Below are 16,372 nucleotides of genomic sequence, written 5' to 3' on the forward strand. Positions count from 1 at the left end.
AAATATTCCTATTTTTGTAAATAAGTCTTGAGTAAATTGGTTGTTTCCACATCATGTTCAACTATTGTTTCATATTCTAGACCTTTCTGTTCAAGCACAAGTATATAATATTTTTCATTACAGATACACCTCACAATTTCTTTCCCTGTGGTGCCCTCTGTGCATATATTACTCTGTACGGCAATTTAATTTTAAATGTAAATTCCATTTTGTTTTGTGCAGTATTATACATTAGCATGGACACAGGGCCTCTTTGGTAGCTGTTGGTGACATCCCAGCCCCAGCCCCTTGCAGAGCAGGCTGCTGCTGGCTGCGGGGTCCCATCCATGCCTCCGTGGGTTCAGGGACACACGGGACACCCGGGGCTCCTGGCAGGCAGGACTTGGTGGCTGCACCCCAGATCCTCCTGCATGAGCTGGGCAGGGCCACAGGTGGGTTCAGCTCCTTCAGGTGGGATCACAGCACAGGCACAGCAGTTCATTAGGAAGCTGTGGTGTCAAAGCAAAAGCAGACTGTGGAGCTTTCTTTGCAGGAGTTTTCATGGCACTACAGGCAATAAGCACGTAGCTTTTAGCAGTGGTAAGCTACACACTGCGCTGGGCTTTGTTCAGCACAGAAGGTTAGATGTGGTTGGTTTGGGTTTTATGCCAGGGAGAGCAGATACTTGAAGACAAATGCTGTATTCTTACAGGGAATTTCTGGAGATATTGTCACATCACATAGGTCTCTGTGACAAAACAAAACAAAACACACTTTGATCAACTACTTATGTTTCTCAGTTTTCCTTAAAGAGAGCCTGTGTTTCTTGAAAGCTGAGATCAAAGTCACTGTAAGCTCCCAGATAGGAAGAAAAATTGCAGAAAATTACATAGGTTCTTTTTATTTTATTTGAGGTAATGGACAGACAGGGAGAAGGAACAAGAAGAAAATGGGAATGTCTCTGAAAGATAAATGGTTAGAAAACCTCCATATTTGAAAGAACAAGCCTGTCTGTTTGGGTTTTTTGCTTATACTTCATGTATTTACAGTAGTTATAGCAATGTTTTACACTGGAAAAAGTAATGATAACATTCTTGTAAGAAGAGATTGCCTCAAATAAAACTTCAGAGGCAGCCGAATGAAAGAAGAAAATAAGGCTAAAATATGAAGCTTAATATTGCCAGGGGGCATCTGGTGTGTCAGTCAGATGAATGAGGTAAGCTGATTTATGCCCTAAAAACTTTAGCCAAGGTGTTCCTGATGGTTTAATAGACTGCTGGCCTCCCACAGATCATTGCTAACTGCAAGGGAGATTTTGCTGAGGTAGAACTACAATCATCTGTTTCTCCACTGCTTGTGAGCGCTCCACAGCTCCCAAGTTGTTTATTTTTTGCCTTTTCCCTTTCTATTAATTTTGGGTTGTATTTTCTTTGCAGTTATAGTCAGCAAATGGCCGAGTAATAAATTTATATTTCCAAGCTGTAGAGAGGATTTGATTTAGCAAATAATTTTTACCATTTGCAGCAGTTTAACACGAGTTTTCCAGTTGCCTTTGCAGTTGTTTTCCCCCTCTTCATGCCATTTTGCTGCATTGTCATGCTTGTTGTCTTTGATTCTGGGAAAGCAATGCTTTAGTGGTGACGATGGGATATTGCCTCATTACAGCCTTCCTTGCCAGATGAGTTCCCTCAGTGCCAATTACTGTTCAGCAGTGGATGCTGCAATAGGTCAGGCTGTACTTCTTGCTAGTCTTTTCTTTCACATGCATTGCTTCTGTGTAAAGCACTCAGGGGCAAATTGTGCTCCTGCCTTGGTAATTGTCACTCGGCTACACAGGGGGACCATGTGAAGGGATGCAAATATTCTCTGGATGTGTGGAGCTCCACAGGGACCACTAACCTGCTGGTAGGAGACATGGGGCCAAGGCCATAGGACACCATCAAAGGCTAAACTTTTTAGCTGCTCTGTCTCCTGAGGGCCAAATTGCTCCTCCACCTTTTGCATTTCTCCTGCCCTCTCTGTTTAGTTCAGGTGTTGTGCAGAGATTTTGTCTTTCAGAGCTAACACTTTGACCACTTGAGGCAAATTTTGAGGGAAAGCGGGATGAAAGCAGCCTCTCCCAACCACAGCACCTCTGAGAGCAGGTATGCTGAGAACAGGGGAAGCTGAGTACTGCAGGAGTGATGACCATGTCATTCCTCCTGCCTGCTGCTGTGCCCTTCCACCCGTTCCTGCCCCGAGGCCTGGTGGTGGCATCGTGCCCCATCCAGCTGGGCGCTGGAGTGCATGAATCCAGCGAAGCACAGGAAAATCAGATGGAGAGCAAGGGCCACATCTGCCTGATCACTGAAAGAAGCTGTGTGGCATGGCACAGAAACTAAAAAATCATTTTAAGCTGTAGCTTGAAAGTGTGTCACTCATTGTTTAATTAAACATTGAGATATGTATGACAGGGCTGGGAGTTAAACTTTGCTGTATGGTGGGTGTTCTCTCAATTCCCTTTTTTGGCTGCCAGTGTTTTAACCCAATATGGCCTACGGAGACTGCAAGGTCATTTTCACAGGTAAACACCTCAAATCTGTAGTTTAAAGCTAAATGCAGGAGACCTTTGATCTCCTGTTAAACTCTTACGTAGGAGTCTCTGTTAGATTTGCAGTAAATCTGTTTATGATATGTTGTTTGTGTTCCTAATTATAATTTTGAAACAAAATTCTCTGTCAACAGAGCTTTTTATGTTGGGAATTTAGGCTAGTTGCAAGGTTGGTTTGGAGTAACTGTAAAGATACTAATGTCATTTCTTGAAATACAAGCAGTTGTGAAATAGAACCATAATGATGATTCAAAAGCGCATGTGGGCAAATACATAATCAATATACAATACTGCCAGAATATCAACATGACCCTGATAGTGCAATTGAGAACAGATTTTTTTACTGTAGTAACAGCAGCATCCCAACTTTCATTCCCTCTGATGCTCACATTTGAGTTGTAATTTACCAACAAGTCATTAAACTGATGGAGACGTTGCACTGGTGCATCCTTTAAAGACAGTATTTTTCAAATGAAGAGCCAAACTGGAAATATTGGAAGTAAAGCTTTAGCAACTCTGTGCACATGTAAAGAAGCAGCTTCATCTTGGGGGAGACATTCTATTCTTACTGCTGCCCAAGGCAGCCCCTACCCCTCCCAGGGCAGCTTTGCCCATGGCTTGGTGACATTTGTTGCTCTGGGTCTCAGGATTCCTCTGCAGGGAATAACACTGCCTTAAATAAACTGCTGTTTGGCTGGTTGCTTTCAATTTTGCTGCCTCAGAGAATATCTTTGGTTATTCACTTCATTATTTTGCAGAAGCTCTGAAGCAAAGACAGAATTTATCAGTGACACCAAGTAGAAATTGGAAGAATTGAAGGGAGAGATTATGTGAGACCTTTTAATATAAAGAACTGTACTATAAGTTAAGAAGATTATTTTATCTTCAGCTCCTCTGACAGGTCCTCTGTTACATAAGTGTTCTGCTTTTTCCAGTTAGGTATTGCCTAAACGTCAGTCACGGCCATTTCCTGAAATAGGAACGCTGAGTTTATTTAATTTGGGGGGTTTAAGTATTTTCCATTTCAGAATAATAAATACATAAGATACAGGATCTCTTCTATGTAAAGGCTACATTCTGGTAATATACAGGAGTATGTTTAGACATATTAAAAACTTCTTAGTCATGATTTTAAGAGTAAAGCTTTGATTTTTCTCCTGACATGGCTACAGCAAGCTTTCATGTCAAAAGAAACCCACTGAAGATGTTGATTCATTGGGAAAGGGGTGAAATGTCATACTCCTAACTACATCTTTCCATTTTCCAAGCTCCTCCTAGAGAACTGACAGAAGAAGAAAAGCAACAAGTTCTCCATTCAGAAGAATTCCTGATATTTTTTGACCGCACAATACGTGTAATTGAGCGAGCTTTGGCTGAAGATTCTGACATCTTCTTTGACTATAGTGGCAGAGACGTAGAAGAGAAAGATGGGTCAGTTTGGGGTTTCTTTTGCTTCTGTAAAATAAGTTTTATAAAAATAATGCTAATAACAGGAAGCCTTAATTTAAAAAAAAAATATTTTTATTGTTAAGAAAAGCTTAAAATCTCTCAGTGAAGGCCTGGGTCACTCTGTCATCTGAAATGATATTTCAAAATAGCTTTGTGATTTACTGATCTGGGTTTTGGCAGGTTTTTTAATTTGATGTATTACTCAGCTGGTTTAATTTTTTGTTTCATTTTTGGGATGAAATTCAAAATCCTGGGAAAATAACTGAAAGAGGTAAATACACATGTACATGTAAATGTGTACATTCCAGCAGTGTACGTGTGTGTGCTTATGATATTTTCACAAATTCAAACTAGTGTTGTTTATATTCTACTAGTGCCTCAGGTCTGTAATGGATCCCACTTTACCATGCATTGTGGGGATGAAAATGATCTCCCAAAGCGTTTGCAATCTTAACAGCTAAGACGAGAAGTGACAAGTTTTGTTTTCAGCATTTGATATGGGAGCAAATCAGTAAAACTTGTTAGTTGGAGACAAAATGTTTAGGTTGCAGCAGCTGTGTATCTGCTGAAGCCTCATGGCAAATCAGTAGCTGTTATTGCATGGAAGTTACTGGAGGTTAACCCAGAACAGCATCCCTATGGACCAGCTGAGTGCATCAGTGTGGCAGTGTTAGACCAGCACTGAGCTTCAGCCTGTCCTTACAGTGTCACAGAGCATCTGCTGTCTCCACCTCTGGGAGAAGGTCCTGTACCTTTAACATTTTAGGAGTCAAAAGTAAGAGAGGTTTGGTTACAGCTTGGAGGTGAAGGCTCATAAAAGTGGGAGCTGAATGCCAGGGCCAGGTTCATCCTGGGAGAAAAAGAGGGCAGAGATGGCCCAGGGTGACCCAGAAGAGTCAGGCAGACAGTGAGAAATTTTAAAATGTGGTTTTGTGAAACAGGCCTAAAATTTGTTCCTTGTTGCATCATTTTCAGCCAGACAGTCAGTGAGAGCAATTAAATCAAGGTGGCAGACTTCCCCAGGCTGAGCAGAGATCTGAGAAGCAGTCAAAAACTTTTGCACTGCTTTTCACAGCATTTGAACCCTGGTACTTGAAAATCTGTCCCTTTGTTTGAATTCACACAGAGATGTTCAAGCAGGAGCCAACCTCTCCTTTAACCGGCAATTCTATGATGAGCACTGGTCAAAGCATCGTGTTGTCACCTGCATGGATTGGTCTCTTCAGGTAAGATGTGGAGCTGGGAGATATGTTTCCATATCACTTCCACTTCTCCATATAAAACTTATGGGCAGCCTTTGTTTGCTCTTCTTTATGCAGAGCAGGATGTTATTTTTGAGAGAACAGCAAGGCCCAGTATGAGTGAAAGCACTTTTCTCTGTGAAGAAGAGTGGTGGATGATAATGAAGCTGTCTTTTTTTGGGTTTTTTTTTGTATATGTTACTTGGTCTTCAAAATCAGGATGTTGTGTTAAAACCCTAGGTTAACAAACCTACCAAGATTAAGTCTTTACTTTTCCTCCCCCTTTCACTACTTCAGCCAAAAATGGAATCTTTTTTTTCGGACAAAAGGTTTAAAATTAAACTAACTAAAATTAATTTGCTAAATGTAATAAGCATACATAGTAGTACATAAAACTTTGAAAAATGGTGAGAAGTAAAATTAATTTTTCTAATATACTAAAACTTAAAATGTGAAAGTATCTGAACAATTTGAAAAGATTGAAAATAGGTCTTTCAAAAACTGTTGGATCCTCTCTTCAAGTGATAGAAGAGGAGGCTGCAGCTGCTCTGGGTCATGCTAAGGCAGCATGCCTGGAATGTACCCAGTTTCTCTGCATGCAAAGCATTCTCATTGGAAAATAAAACTGATGATAGACCTGCTTAAGCTCTTCAAAACCAATGCAATCACATCAACAAAGTGCAGAAACCAGTTTAATTAGTTACTCTGTTGGAGAGCTGGGATTATCAGACATCATCACAGGTCCCGTTAAATGAATTTGGTTCCAGTTTTACTCCAGCCCCCCTTGCCCTGTTTCATCATTGTTAGCCTGTTCCTAGGTTCTGGCTTGGAGCAAAGCATGTGGTTTCCTTGGGGAGAGAACCAAGGAGACTCTGCTCCTAAATCCACCATACACATATAACAAAACTGCTCCAAGAGGACATTGAGTTTAAATGCAAGCATGAGCCAGTCTGGCTACTTGGCCCCAAACCCAGCCTCAGGCATGCCACAGGATAAGAAGCATGGGGACTTTCAATCCATGCTTCTCTCTTTCCCCTTGAAATGGCCACAGAGCTGCTTCCATCCCTCTGGGTACTTCCCAGGCAAGGTGGCAGCTGCCTGCACAGAGGACCTGGAGGCTGCAGAGAGGAGAAGAATCAGGAGGTCCCAGTGAGCACAGCTGCTAGGCTGGGCACATCTGGGTGGTGCACAACAGCCAGTTGCAGAGAAGCTTCTTGTAATAGCCAGCTTGCACTCCATGTGTGAAATGAAGGATTTATACCTTTGCTTTCATACAAAATATCAGCCTAGCAACAGGTATGCACTATTGTGATGTGGGTGGCCTTTAAGCACATATGGATTTCCACAGAAATCAAATATAAGCCTGAGGAAACACTTATCTTAGGTTGTTCACTTGTTCAGGGGCTGGAAATTACATGGAATTCTTATCTGATATTTTCCTAACAGGCAGCTCTTACTGTATTCCCAGGGCAGCAAGAAAAAAAGCCGCCTCAGAAGAGCACTGCCAAATGTAATTGTTCAGCCCCTGGGGCTTGAAGGCATGTTCTGCTTCCCACCTCTTTGTTCCAGGGTGGCCCCTCCTGCCTTCCTCTTTGTTAACTCCTCATGCCCAGCTCCCTGGCACCCCAGCAGGGGCTTCTCTATGTGGGGGGCTTCTGCCTGCTGCCCTACAGTAGCTTGGGAGTACGGAGTTGCCTCTCCTTCCTGCTTTGAGTTGTATCCATGAGACAAGAGCTGGAGCCAGACAGAGGTATTTCATCTAACCACTAGCTCTGCTGCTCACACATGCTCCAGGACATGACAGTGTCCACTGTGCCAAAGAATAACTTGAATAATCATGGGAACTGCAGAACACATTGCTCAATTTTCTGCGATAAAACTGCTGCTGCAAAACAGCCTGGAGGCAAATAGAAGCTTAATCAAACAAAGGACATTGATGCATTGATTAAACAAGTTACTCTGTTCCCAGTCACATGTAGAATACAGTCTCAAACATGTGGGATCATTCATACCATTCAAGTTTAACCCTCAAGCCCCTTGATTCTTTCACAGAGCAACAGGAAAATGGCTTAGGTGCTTAAGGATCTTAGGGAAAGGCCCAATTGACGGAGAGTAAACATGAAGAATGATAGCACCTTACTCTGTCCATGGGAGCTAACTTAGATCATCTAAAGCCAAGAAAATCATCGTCTCAGGGATAGTGATATGTCTTTCTGGACCCTCAGGCAGCAGCCTTGAAGGAGGTTTTGCACAGCACCATTTCTATGTTGCTTTCATTTGCAGGACATCTGGGCACCCGGTGAGGACTGAACCTGTGTAAATGGAAGTAGCTTGAGTAGGGCATTGGAGTATGCAGTGCCAGAGGGGATTTAGGGTACTGCATTCAGCTCTGTTTTTTTAAGAGTCAAAAAGCCTCATAATGGTGTTACCCATCTAGGTATGACCCCAGCATCTGCTTAAACTTTAAATTGTGTTTCCAGTCAAATAAATAAACTGATTGCAAAACCTGACAATAGACCAGCAAGATTTGAATCAGTGTCTGTTTATGGCCAGACGTGCTGCCAACCATGCCCACTAAACTTCCCAGGAGCATGAACCAGTCCCAAAGTGCTTCAAAATTGGTGCTTTGGACCTGGTCACACACCCTAGCTGGTTGTAGTCATGCTGGCAGGAGGGCTTGTTGCTTCTGCCTGCCTGTGTCTCTGCTCCTTCATGGCTGCAGCCTCAGGCACTCACGTGAATGGTCCCCAACCTGCTCAGCCACAACGTGATGCCCTGTCAAGAGCCTGCTACACATTCTGTGTACTTGGTCATGGGCCAGCGTGGGATGAAAGGGTTCAAAGGAGAAGCTGAGCTTGCTGTTCAGAAGTGGTTTGTAAGCTCTGTTGCAGGAGTGAGAGAGGAGAGGGGTGAGATGAATGAGAGCAGTTGAGGGCAAGGCTGGCACAACTGTGTGCAGAGAGGTGGCATCTCAGGTGTGGGATTAATTCAACCTCAGGTGCCCCTCGGGTCTTGATGAGGGACTGATTGGTCTACTGCTTCCTTTAAATTCCATGCAAGTGAATTGGGTGTTAAATTGTCCTTACAAGCTGTGCCAGCAGCCATGTCTGGAGGGATGTACGTACGATCTAGTCAGAGTTTCCTTAAAATGGGAAAGGTGTAGGCTGTGGTGTCCATGTGTCATTGCTGATTCCTCCACAAATGGGTCCAGGCTCACTCAGAGCAATGAGCTTGAGTAGGAAAATCATCAGCTCTGTGATCCATTATCCATGGAAGTGTACAGAATGTGGGAAGCAACAGCTGCTGGTGGCAGAAGTTATAGCTGTGTGCATTATCTCTTCCAAATAGATTTTGAGAGCAGAGAGGTTCAGACCCCAATAATAATGATAGGAAGGGTGGTGGTTTAGGGTTTTATTAACTGTTAAAGTGCCTTTGGACCAAAATCACAACTCCCACATGAGAGTTTCTTTATCCTGCTTCCTACCAGCTGCACTGTTCTCCTGTAAAGTGGTGGTTTGGTAGGAATTTACCTAGGAAAGACAAAAAGTGACAATAATTTGCAGGTACTGAGAAATTTTGAGGGAAAGCATTTCTAATTTACAAGAGGAGAGTGTAGGTCTTGCACAACTTGAGTTGCTGACTCATTGGTCTGCAGAAGCCACATGCTTTTCTCTGGACATGCCGAAATCTCCACTGCCTTATCCCTCTAAATAGGCAAATACTTAGAGGGAAGGACAGAGGTTACCAGAGGTGCCTAGTGTCAAACATGAGAGTGAACAATTGGGAGTTGCTATGTAGACAGAAAGTGATTGATGTCTTGTTGGTAAATTATTACTTCTTACAATGTTTTAAAATGATGCAAGGTCATCGAGACAGTGTGAAATTCTGATTTTTCATTTATGATATTATGTATATATAGATAGGTATATATAAACAAAGCAAATGATTATGGGTGCTGCATATCTACTTCTATACAACAGGGGACAATGGGTACACAAAAAAGTGTGGCTCTGTTTTTAGAGTGCTTATTGCATCAATCCTACTGAGTCAGTGGAATTCAAGGTCACCCTGTGCTTTACAAGATGACCTCAGCATCTTGCAAAATTGAGCTTCTATGAAGAAAATGTTTTGTTTGCCATTTGAATCATCAAGAAGAGCTTTCAAGTTGATTCTGTGCATAAGTGAATAAGAGTGCATAATGAAATAAGAAAGAATAGTTTTCAGGGATGCTGAAAAAAAAGTAAATTTCAGAATAAAAGCAAGTCAACCCTATGGTCATAGTGTTTTATTATCAGTCAATTAAGACAGAAGTTTGTCCCTGAAGAGATGTTGAACAAATATATTAAAATTATTCAAGCTTTCAAATTTTTCTTCCTCCTTCCTTTTCATTCCCTTTATAAATATTTTGCTAGTTGTCTTTTCTTGAGAATTACCTGCAGAAAATAACATTGCCTTTGTGATATTTTAGAATAACTGATAGAGAGCAAGTATCAGGGGCTTTAAGGATGTTAGGGATGACTAAAATGTAAAACCAAAATGAAGCAGAATAATATGATTGAACTAGCATTTATTTTAATTAAAACCAGATATTGCACATTTACTGTAGATTATTTCTGTCTGATATGATTTTGTGTAGGCTTTTCATTATCCATGTTATTTTATTTGCATTTTCTTTTCCTTTCTAGTACCCTGAATTGATGGTTGCATCTTATAACAATAATGAAGATGCTCCACATGAGCCTGATGGGGTAGCCTTGGTGTGGAACATGAAGTTCAAGAAAACTACACCAGAATATGTGTTCCATTGTCAGGTAAGGCTGAGGAAGCAATTGATTTTATGCTTTAGACAAAACAATTTACTACATGGTGCATCTCCCCACTGATTATATGAAAACGTTAAGGTTTAAAATAAGCATATTTCGTAAAAGTACAAGTGACAGTCCAGTGTTTTTAGAAGGCAACCAGCCTTCTCAAACAAAAGCCTGTCAGAGCTGCATGTCATTCTTTGTCTATTTAAAACAGTCCCTAGGAGATTTAGTTCATAAATCCCTCGCACTTATGAAGTAACTGTGGTGTACCACTTCCTCATGCAGGCAGTAACACATGCTTTCCCACCCACATTAACTTCCTCGCATCCTCTGCACTCAAGCTGCCCACCCTTGCCTTGGTTCTGCTCAATATCATGTTTTGCCTTTAAAAATGGGAAGTAAACTTTGCGTTTTTGGACATGTGTCTGTCTTCCAGCTTAATCAAAATGGTGTCGATTTCAAGAACTACTCCACCAATTCCTTTAGGTCAGTCAGTTTGACTGTCCTTTAAGTCAGCAAAATAGTGTTTCACTACACTCAGTGCTACTTTAATATTATGCTGGCTTAGAAGTTTATGGACAATTCAAAAATAGTTAAGTGTTTTATTTCTGTATGTCTGCGTGTTCCTCTTTTGGCACTGCTTTTATGTGTGAAATGGCACAGCCTCGTATTGACAGAAGTGTTCAGCTCACTGCCTCTATCTCCATCAAACTGTCCAAACTGTGGAACAGGGCTTGGGCCAAAATTCAAACCTCTTCATTAATATCCCTCTGTGGTAATTAAATACAGGACAGTGGTATTCAAAAAGCCATATGGAAAAGTTTCAGCAAGTAAAACTTAACAATCAGAGATTAGTAAAATGCAGATAATTCTGTGGTAAAAATTGCTTCTCTTGGAAGTATATGTATTACCTGGCTAATTGTGTAAGCTAAGTGTCATTTTACATTTGAGGACCAAACATCTTTTTGAACTAAGTTTATGTTTGGACTTGGGTACATTATCAGATGTAACATAGTGGGAGGGAGTTGCTGGAATTTAAGTTGCTGCTTCAACCCGATTAAGTAACCTTTAATTCTGGGCATATTTTTCTAATTTGCTATACTGAAAAACAACTTCACAAGGAGCTGCAAATATGCTATACAGATTTATATACATAAATATGTGTGTGTGTGTGTGTGTGTGTGTGTGTGTGTGTGTTTGTGTATTACCTTTGAAAGAGGACTTATATTTTCCTGGATATCATATTTGGCAGCCAATGCCAAATTGGCATTGACTTTTCAGACTGCTTAAGGTCTCAGTTCAGATCCCATGTTCAGATTCTTCTATGATACACATGCAGCTTAATGTTTTGAACAAAACTTCCAAGAGAAGATATGACATTTCTAGGAAGGATAATCCTTAAACTAGATTTATTTTGTAAGACAATGACTAGATTCAGGGTATCCCAATCTTCAGAGGAAGATTGACTAAAGACATAACAATTTGTTCCATTAAAGTTCTATCTAGATACACTTAAACAAAAGAGGTATGACTTACTGCATTGAAAGCAATGAGAGGCCACACTCTTCACTACAAAAACACACACAGGACAAAGTAAGTGGTGGCCAGGGATTTGGCATGGCTGAGCTTCTGTCTAATCCTCACATTGTTGGATGTGCTCCCTTTTAGAACTGGAACCTTGAAACCTGTGAATTGAGAGACATATATGACACTGTGCTTGCACATGTATCCTGGATTCGCTCTCTTTCAGCTAAAGAATATCAGTTCTGCCCATGGGAAATATTTATTTTCCTTTCAAACTGACCATAGATAATTTGCATTATAAAACCATTATGAGTTGGATCTGTCTTTGAACCACCATTACAGGGCTTTTGATGTGGAGTATCTTCTGCTTATCTTCAGATCAGATGGGGAAACCCACATGGGATTAAATGGGGAAGCAAAAAGTATGCAACTTGGTCTCTTGAATACAGGTTTTATTGTAACTGACTCAGATGGAAAATAAGAAAAGAGTAATATCTTAGCACATGCTCTGGATTTCAGTTCTATAGATCATCATGTTATTCTGTTAGTGGAAACTAACTGTATAATTAGTCAACCCCATATAATTTATATTACCATTTTGCTAGAGAAACATTCCCTTATTCAGTCCTGATTCTGTTATTTCTCTAGGCCTTCTGAGAGAGAGGACCAATTTTGTTTCATCAAATAAATGACCTTACAACAGTCCAGCCCAACAGCTAGAGATGAACACACACCTTACTGTTATAGCTGGGTTGCCCAGAAAGGCCAAATCCAGTACTTTTTATAGTACTGTGGAAATTTGTTGGGGAAATACAGTGTATTTCCCCAATAGGCCTCTATTTTCCTTCCCAATGACTTTCTATAAAAAGTGGTCTCAATAAATCCTACAAGATGCTGACTAATATACCTTTTGCCTTTCCATTTTTGGGGCTCAGAGAGCAAAGACACAAGGAAGTAGAAACTCATTTCAGGTGAGACTGTCTATGAGATTTTGCGAGCCACTTCTGAGAAGCCAAATCAATAAATAGGTTTATGAAGGCATTTCTGAGAAACTTCTAAGAAATTTCACCTCAGGAGTTCTGCTAACATCAATAGAGATAGATCTGTGAAGCATCTCTGGACAGCTAAAGAGCTGGCTGGAGTTGCAGCAGGGAAAGCTTCAGATACCAATTGTGCACATTTGGTAAATTCTTAAAGTTAGAACCCTTAATCTTTTCCTGTCTTTCCTGATATATTATCTAGATGCGTACCGTGGAATTTCTTTATGTTCTTTACCTCTTTCCGAGACTGTTTTTAATCTTAGATAGGAGAATGTGAAATGCTGAAAGTTGCCGGAACCAAGGGGCTTCAACTAAAGTTCAGCCATGACAGATGATGCTGTAAAAATCTACTGGCAAGGATGTTTTTGCCTAACTCGAGTCAGCAAAACATTTGATTTCAGTCCTGAAATGTGAGGGGTGCTGTCTTCTGTAAATATGAAATTCTTACCCAATTAAAATCATTTTAAGTTGTTGTCTCATTAATACAATTTAAGTAGTAGTAAATTTTGTAGCTCTACAATGTGTTGTGCTACAAATACTGGGTTCAATTTTAGTTAATACTTATTAAAGGAAAAGTTACAATTAGCCAAGTGGACATACTTACTCATTAATTCATGTGTACTGAAGCCATGTGCTCTATCAGATGCTTTCTAAAATTGTCCTGGTAGCTTCTACTCTTACCTCCCATGGAACTGTTTTTTTTCTCTTATGTGTTTTATTTTTGCCCTTCTTTGGGTTTTTATATTTCTGCTTATGTGCTGACAGTATTTTAGCTGTGACTCCCAGATTTTTTCCTCTGTAGCTCATCATACATTTCTTTACCACAATGTTAGAAATAGGAAAACAGGGAAGAATGAGGGATTGGGCAATTTGTTCATTTGTTTTCCTATGCAAGCAAAATTTGCTGTCTCAGAAGCAAAACTGGGCTGGGAGGATGATATCATTTGCCAAAGGAATGAATGCTCAATGCTTTCCTTAGGTAGTGAGAAATAAATTCAGCATGCAGTTAATACTGCAGAGTGCAGACTGGGAATATCTTTGTAGGAAGAGTCAGGGATGTCCTCTTCCCCCATGCTGGAGCATCACATACTCTTGGTGTAATCCAGAGCATTCCAAAGGCAAGACACATGCCTCTCAGAAGTACTTTATGAAACCATGCAGATGAGTCAACCCTAGTTGGGTTGGTTTGGCAGTATCCAGAGATGGAATGAATTCCAGGAACAACATGGAAATCACATTGAGTCTCCCTTGGTTTAGTTGGGAGAATTTTAAGCAGTGGTTCACATTGCTTCTCTCAGCTACTGCTGGTTTGTGTTTAGGTGGGGGTCACAAAAACAAAAGTGGTATCTCATGTATTGATGATCTGACTCCACACGTGCTCAATCCTGTATTGATTTCTGCAATGCACAGGGCTGGCCTTGTATGTGAACATTCCCTCCTGTACCATTGATTGATAGAGTAGCACCAACCATGTTTGTCCATATTTGTGTCTTTTTCAGAAAGTGCTTTTATGTTCTTTATGTGCTTTTTCCTTGAACATAAAAATAAAAATCTGCATTACCCATTAATTATGAGGATTATTTGTACTACTCATCATCTCTGCCCCTGATGTTTCTGTTTCATGGTGGTCTGATCTAAGCTTTCTAAGTCAGAATGACCTGAAGAAGTATCTAAAACTTTGCAGCAACATATCTGGACAAGTGAGGCAAATGAGAACTCAGAGTTTGCAGTAGATGGGCTAGCAGATAATGGTCTGAGCTTTACACCCCTTCTTTCAGCAGGGCCTATTAGCATGTGTACAGCACTGCTCCTCTATCAGATCTCATAGCTTTTGGGCTACAGCTGATCTGCAGAGACAGAAGTCTCTAGGGAAAGAAATAATCTGTTACCTAAGGGACTTGAGAGTATTACAAACCATTTCCTTTCTTCTGGAACTGAAGAGGGGTTATTAAAGTTGGTTGAGGTATCTGGATCTCAGCCTCAAACATCCATCATTTCAGGAGAGGAGGGGTGGAGGAGGAAGACAGCTAAAGATATTAGTTTTGTGCAAATAAACCAAATTGAATGTTACTTTCTGATTCGGAGGACTCTGCATTGTTACTGGGAAGTAAAGAATTCTGTTTCACTACACACAATCTAATCATAACAGAAACAAAATATTACTGCATTGACGGTCCTTTTTGATTTATTGTGGATTATTTCCTGATCTTCTAATTTCCTCTTTGTCAGCTATGTCTTTTCTAAATGTCTGAAAAGGGCAGTGAAAAGTACAGATCTGACACTTAGAAGCAACTACAGTCAGTGTATTTTTAAAGCAGGAGAGCACATATGAAGTAGCTTTTATTTGAGGAAGCAGTAACCATTTAAGAGCTCTTTCAAGGAGTCAGATCAACTTTTAGTATAATCACAAAAATATTTCAGCAGTATATCACTTTCAATAGCTGCAGCTATTTCTGTCCTTTTCCTAAAATGCTATGCAGTCAGATTTACTTGGTTAGTTCCATCTTTTTACTAAACTGTCAGGTTTTTTGTGGGAAAGGGGATTTGTGTTTTCTATTTTAATTTCAAGAAAAGATGTCCATGCTTGGAAAATATTGGTGGATTGGGTACAGAAATCAGCTACTCAGCTGCACCACAAAATGTTTCATTCTCCCCTAGCTTTTTTGTAGTGGCTTCCACACACTGCCATTAAGTTATGTGTTTGACCACTCTTCATTGCTTATCCTGGTGTGGTCTTTCCCTTTTCAACTAAATGGATGGAGTCATAAATGCATATCTTAGAATTAGATGCATTGAGGTAAGTGAAAGGCTATATTTAGTGGCTGATATTGGCCAGAGTTGCCTTATTTTTTTCCTGATCTGGTTTCTTTGTTGTCTGCTCTTTCAAAATCAACATAAATTCCTTCAGATGTGCCTTTTGCTCCAGCAGCCTGCCTTCTAAAGGTGCTGGGCGCCCAAATCCACAAGACTTGTATGTGGAACAGGCTGAGGTAAAAGCCTGAATGACTAATATCCTCCTTTTTCTCTTGTCCTTGAGTTTCCTTCTCTGTGGCAGCCAGACTAGAGCTCAGTCCCTCCAGAGCTTCTAAAGAAAAGAAATACTACAAGAAGTTTAGGAAAGTCCAGAAACTATGCTTGGAATACTTTAAAAATTAAGAAAATTTTCTCTTGTAGTTATATTGGTGCTTTTCCACAATAACTTCCTCACCTTGTAAGCACTGAGTTTCAAGCAAGGATTCAGTTCTTCAGAGATGTACAAGAAATTAAAGACCCAGAACTCTCGCTAAGCTTCACAAATTTTCCCAAGTAAAATCAATCCAAAAATCCAGCATGTCCAATTCCAAAGCTGACTTATCTAATTCCTCAGTTTCTAGTGAGAGAGGGTACCTGTGATCAGTCTTTAAAGGGCTGTAAATGTCAAAGAAGACATGTGGTTCTGAGCTGACTGCAAATTTTCCCAAAAAAACCACAAATCCCTTCTCTGGAAGAGAAAGTTTTTTCCAGCCTGAGTTTCCCCATGACCCTATGATCCTAAACATGAATCAGATTCCTCCTTTTTTCATAGTAGTTCACTGGCAATTGGGCCTCTGACTGTCTGCCTGTGAAGATACTGAGACAGCTGTCACAGTGGGAGTACCTCAGCACCCAGGCTCCCAAATTCGTTGCTGACTTTTGTAACACAGACCCAAATGTTGTCAATCATACCAAGAGGGGGCTTCTTCAGAGAGAAAGGTGCTGTTT

General features: G+C 40.6%; 1 protein-coding gene across 4 annotated transcripts in view; it reads left to right on the forward strand.

Annotated features, from left to right (window-relative positions):
• Positions 1 to 16,372, forward strand: part of DYNC1I1 (dynein cytoplasmic 1 intermediate chain 1) — a 186,721-nt gene that overhangs the window by 107,419 nt on the left and 62,930 nt on the right. For all 4 annotated transcript variants that reach the window (XM_071429032.1, XM_071429036.1, XM_071429034.1 and 1 more), the window contains exons 8-10: positions 3,838 to 4,000; positions 5,145 to 5,244; positions 9,945 to 10,070. In XM_071429032.1, coding sequence (XP_071285133.1) covers positions 3,838 to 4,000; positions 5,145 to 5,244; positions 9,945 to 10,070 — 389 coding nt within the window. The remainder of the gene's footprint in view (positions 1 to 3,837; positions 4,001 to 5,144; positions 5,245 to 9,944; positions 10,071 to 16,372) is intronic.

Source organism: Agelaius tricolor, unplaced genomic scaffold, assembly GCF_023055355.1.
Source record: "Agelaius tricolor isolate 1412-34295 unplaced genomic scaffold, bAgeTri1.0.p SCAF_6, whole genome shotgun sequence".
NCBI lineage: Eukaryota > Metazoa > Chordata > Aves > Passeriformes > Icteridae > Agelaius > Agelaius tricolor.